Here is a 4983-nt window from a genome sequence, read left to right as displayed (position 1 = left end):
ACTATACAGAGTCACATACGTTCTTTATTGCAAACTCCGAAGGTTCAAGTGCCCTCTGCTGTAGAGTTAAGGAATCTTCATCATCACATTTCATCACATGTTCGTGCCCTCAAGGCCCTTGGCCAGCCAGTTATGCATTGGGATGCATGGCTAGTGACCCTTATTTGCAGTCAATTGGATTCCATTACTGCGGGCGAGTGGCAACTACGGCAGGATGAAAAGGAATTGCCCACCTATGCTCAAATTGAATCATTTTTATCAAAGCGCGTTGCTGCTTATGAAGCTGGCTTAATTTCAAATAAGGCTACGGAAGAAAAGGTTGTCCGTCCCAAGCATAATCAGTACAATAGTAAGGCTCTATTTTCTCAGTGATCTGAAGGCAAACATAAAAAGTGTCCTGCATGTTCTGGTCAACACAAGATCTACTCGTGTGAACGCTTTAATGATATGTCAATATCAGATCGTAGGAATTTTGTGTCCAAAGCCAGGCTGTGCTTCAACTGCCTTAATTATGGACATCAAGTAACGGCATGTCTGGGCTCTTCGTGTACCAAGTGCGGGCAACGGCATAAATGCATAATACAAGATTGCATGATAACGCACCAATCGCCTCGGTTCCTAATAGTAAATCTGTTACCCATGACTTATCCAGTTCTGAGCAAGCATCTTCGGCTCAAGTCCTTTGTGTGGAGTCTGTTTATTCAAAGGCTACTGAATCACAGATGAGTGTAATGCAAGCTACAGCAGTAATAATATCCAAGACCAGGCTGGTCAGTGGCGTCAGTGTAGAGCTGTCTTGGATGCTGGTTCCCAGATGCATTTCATTACCTACTCCTTAGTCAAGTCATTAGGTCTAAAGTTAAACAGCACTAGCTCCAGCATCATTGGAGTTGGATCCATGACTTCTGCGGCACAGAGTGCTTGTCAGACCACCGTTACATCTCGCTTCAGCGACTATACCATTAATACCACGTTTCATTTGTTGCCTGTTATTGTGCAATCATTACCATCACAGCCAGTAAACTGTAACCTGAGCAGCATCCCACCTCGCATACGACAGTTATTGGCTGATCCTCAGTTCCACATTCCAGGAGTCGTTGACGTACTGCTGGGTGCTGACATATTCTTTGATGCATTTCAGCAACGCAAGTTACCACTGTCTCACTGCTCTTCTCTGATTCAAACAAGATTCGGATGGATAGTTTCTGGCAAACTGCCCGTTGTAACTAGTGGTAGTACACACTCTTCACTAGCAGTCTTGGAAGATTCCGCTTTAGCATTATTCACTACCCATGCGAAAATGTCCAAGGCAGGTGAAGAGGACAAAGCTGAACATCACTTTATGACTACTTATTCACATAGCCCTACAGGCAGATTCATTGTACGACTTCCACTGTCTCAAAGCCCTCAAGTACTTGGTGATTCCAAGTTAATGGCACGTAAAAGATTTTTTGCTCTTGAAAAAAGGTTGGCCAGCAATCCTGTAATGGCAGATCAATACAAGACATTCATGGCTAAATACCTTGCACTAGGTCATTTGGAGCTTGCTGATCTTAGTTTCCAAGGTCCCAAGTATTATTTACCACACCACGCGGTCTTGAAGACTGACAGCACTACTACCAAGCTCAGAGTGGTTTTTGACGGCTCTGCTCCTGCTTCTTCAGGACTGTCATTGAATGATATAATGTTGAGGGGCCCGAAATTACAACCAGATCTCATCAACATCCTTTGGCGCTTCCGATTACATTCAATTGCGTTTACCGCGGATGTTGAAAAAATGTATCGCCAAGTAGCTGTAAACCCTGATGATTGTGAATTGCAACACATTTTGTATCGTTCCAGTCCTGAAGATCCGTTAAAGGATTATGTTCTGAAAACCGTAACTTATGGAACAAAATCCGCCTCGTTTCTTTCCATTCGTTGCCTTGTCCAGATTGCTCACGATTGTGCCGACACAGACCAGAAGCGAATAATATTAAAGGATTTCTATGTAGACGACCTTCTAAGTGGTGGCTCAACGTGGGAAACATGTTATACCATATATAAAAAACTTCAGGCTACATTAGATGGTCATGGATTCACACTTCGCAAGTGGTGCTCAAGCTCAACTGAACTCATGAAGCATATACCAGACACCCCGAGTGACCCAAATTTTGTAGTTAGACTTGACGAAGATGGGATTGTTAGTACGTTGGGTCTATCGTGGCAACCAATGTCTGACAGTTTTCGGTTTGTCGTTAAGCACTGGCAACCATCGCTTCATATGACCAAACGAAACTTGCTTTCTGACATCAACAGCATCTTTGATCCAATAGGTCTTATTTCACCTGTATTGATTAAAGGGAAAATTTTTCTCCAACAACTATGGGTATTAAAAATGGGCTGGGATGATCCGTTAACTGCTGACCTACAACTGCGTTGGACTAGTTTTTATTCAAGCTTACAGCATCTCAATCAGGTTGTCGTTCCTCGAAAGGTGATACTAAATAGCAGCACCAAGGTAGAACTGCATGGTTTCAGCGACGCCTCCCAGAAAGCATTTGGCGCATGCATTTACGTTCGTTCCGTAGTAGACAATGGTCAAGTCCAAGTTAGATTACTCACTTCAAAATCCAAAGTAGCATCATTGCGGGCTACAACGATTCCCCGGCTCGAATTATGTGGTGCAGTATTAGCAGCAGAGCTTATTCATGATGTTCTCGGTGAATTAAGGATGTTAAATATTATTGTCAAACCATCTGATGTGCACTTATGGACAGACTCGTCGATAGTTTTGGCCTGGATTAAAAGCGCAAATTTGTTTCAATCATACGTAGCGAATAGGATTGCACGGATACGCGATGTTTCCTCTCAAAATCAATGGAAGCATGTTTCAAGTATTGACAATCCTGCCGACCTTATCTCAAGGGGAGTCAATTCCGTAGATATTTCAACTTCTACCTTGTGGTGGGAAGGCCCTCCATGGTTGATTGCTGTTAAAAATAATTGGCCGAGCTACGAAACCACTGTGGATGAATTGCCAGAAGTTCGCAAAGTGAAATTAGTGTTAACATCCATCAGCGATGTTGTCAACCCGATACTCGAGAAGTTTTCTCACTGGATGCCACTAATCCGTATTACTGGCTGGCTGCTTCGGTTTATCCATAACGCCAAAATACCTTCGCATATTGATGGAAGGAGTTCAGGGCCTTTAACAGTGAGAGAACTGCATGCTGCCCAGATGACAAGAATTAACAATATTACTACTTATCATACATATAGGTGCTTTTCCGACCGGTGTAAAAAAAGGAAAATCTTGTTCTGCGTTGGATGAAAATCACCAAGTTAGTGTTTTAGCTGCGTTTGAACTTCAACCACATGCATCAATTAGAATGATAGCTAGTCGTCAAACGGATATTAGTTGTTCTTCGGTCTACCGTATCTTACATCAAAATTCTTACCATCCTTATAAAATCCATTATGTGCAGGGGTTAAAATCTACAGATCCAAATAGAAGATTAGATTTTATATCAAAAATGTCAGTGTTGCATGAAGATGATGAAAACATTTTTTCAGAAATTTTTGTGGACTGATGAAAACTGTTTCAACAATAATGGCATTGTAAACCGTCACAATTCACACTATTGGAGTAAAAATAATCCACATTGGACACGTGAAACGAATGCACAAATTAGATGGTCAATCAATGTTTGGTGTGGGATTTTTAATAATCAGTTAATCGGACCATATTTTTATGACGGTACATTAACTGGCCTTCGGTACCTGGATTTTCTGGTCAATATTTTGCCTAATTTGATGGCTAATGTACCAGATGAAGTTTGTGATAATATGTGGTTTCAGCAGGATGGTGCTCCACCTCACAACGCCAATGTAGTTAAGGATCATTTGAACCAGCAGTTAGCAGTATCCATCACAATGGCTAGGTACAAATGGTCCAATCAAATGGCCTCCACGATCTCCTGACCTGACTCCGTTGGACTTTTTCTTGTGGGGTTACTTAAAAGACAAGGTTTTCGAGCAACAATCGACATCCTTGATAGACTTAAAAGAACGTATAACTACAGCATGCCGTACAGTAACAACGACTATGTTGAAATCTGTCACGGATTCAATCATACACAGATATGAAAAATGTTTAGAAAACGATGGAGGGCATTTTGAAAACTTATTGTAGTTAATAGTTATTGTTATTTTGTTATTGTTTAATAAATTAAATACTTAATACTACATACGCGATACGCGGTCTGTTCGTGTTGAACCACAAATATTTAATCACAATGTTTTGTTTATTGATAACAATGTACATATCTAAGTGTTGAATATTTTGGAACGTTTGATTACGGTATCATATCAATATTCTACTACGAGGTAGTGATATCATTGTCTAGATAGGAGATACCACGGACTAAGATATCTTAGTCCGCGCGTGATACGTTGAATTTTTTTCATGGAAAACTTAAGATAGTTGATACCTAAGTTGGATCCAGAAAATCGTTAAGTAATAATACAAAATTGTGCTAACTTCAAAAAATCGTAGAAAATAATCGGCTGAACATTTTGTTTTTTTTTTTTTTGAACATATTTTTAAAATCATATCTACAAAATGGCTATTTTGATTTTTTCAAATACCAAATAGAAAATTTTTTAATTTTTAAAATTTTCTTTCAAAATGTTAAAAAAAAATCAAAAAACTTTTTAAATGTAGCGCATACGACAATTTTGACAATTAAAAAAAAAAAGTCAAAAATGTTAAATAAATTAAATGTTATTGCAATTGTCAATTCATCGTAAAACACCCTGTATATTGTTGTGCATTAAATACATGTTTATTTGTTTTTTAAAACATAAACAATATATAAGAACAGTGGAACATTAACGTCGCTTACCAAATGAGTACACTATAAAATCCAGTATATTACAGTAGAGCTTATAATATACATATCACATATATTTAATTGTTATGTACCGTGTTTGGGTGAGATC

At 39.2% G+C, this 4983-nt stretch overlaps 1 protein-coding gene across 1 annotated transcript; it reads left to right on the top strand.

Moving 5' to 3' along the window:
- The first annotated feature begins 898 nt into the window (after positions 1 to 898).
- LOC149059306 (uncharacterized) lies at positions 899 to 3572 on the top strand. The gene is made up of 2 exons (XM_089223459.1): positions 899 to 3113; positions 3262 to 3572. The coding sequence occupies exons 1-2, from the start codon at positions 899 to 901 to the stop codon at positions 3570 to 3572; spliced, it is 2526 nt and encodes an 841-aa protein (XP_089079585.1).
- The last annotated feature ends 1411 nt before the right edge of the window (positions 3573 to 4983 follow it).

The sequence above is a fragment of the Diuraphis noxia genome, unplaced genomic scaffold (assembly GCF_037042655.1).
Source record: "Diuraphis noxia isolate RWA-SAM2 unplaced genomic scaffold, SU_Dnox_SAM2 contig0001, whole genome shotgun sequence".
Classification (NCBI taxonomy): Eukaryota; Metazoa; Arthropoda; class Insecta; order Hemiptera; family Aphididae; genus Diuraphis; species Diuraphis noxia.
Note: the sequence above shows the minus strand (reverse complement) of the source record. Positions and strands in the feature narration are given on the sequence as shown.

Excerpts from the sequence above, each read along its gene's own strand:
- LOC149059306 (XM_089223459.1), top strand. The coding sequence starts at position 899 with ATGACTTCTGCGGCACAGAGTGCTTGTCAGACCACCGTTACATCTCGC. Across the intron at positions 3,114-3,261 it reads TCACTGGATGCCACTAATCC|GTGCTTTTCCGACCGGTGTA; the intron begins GTATTACTGGCT and ends TCATACATATAG.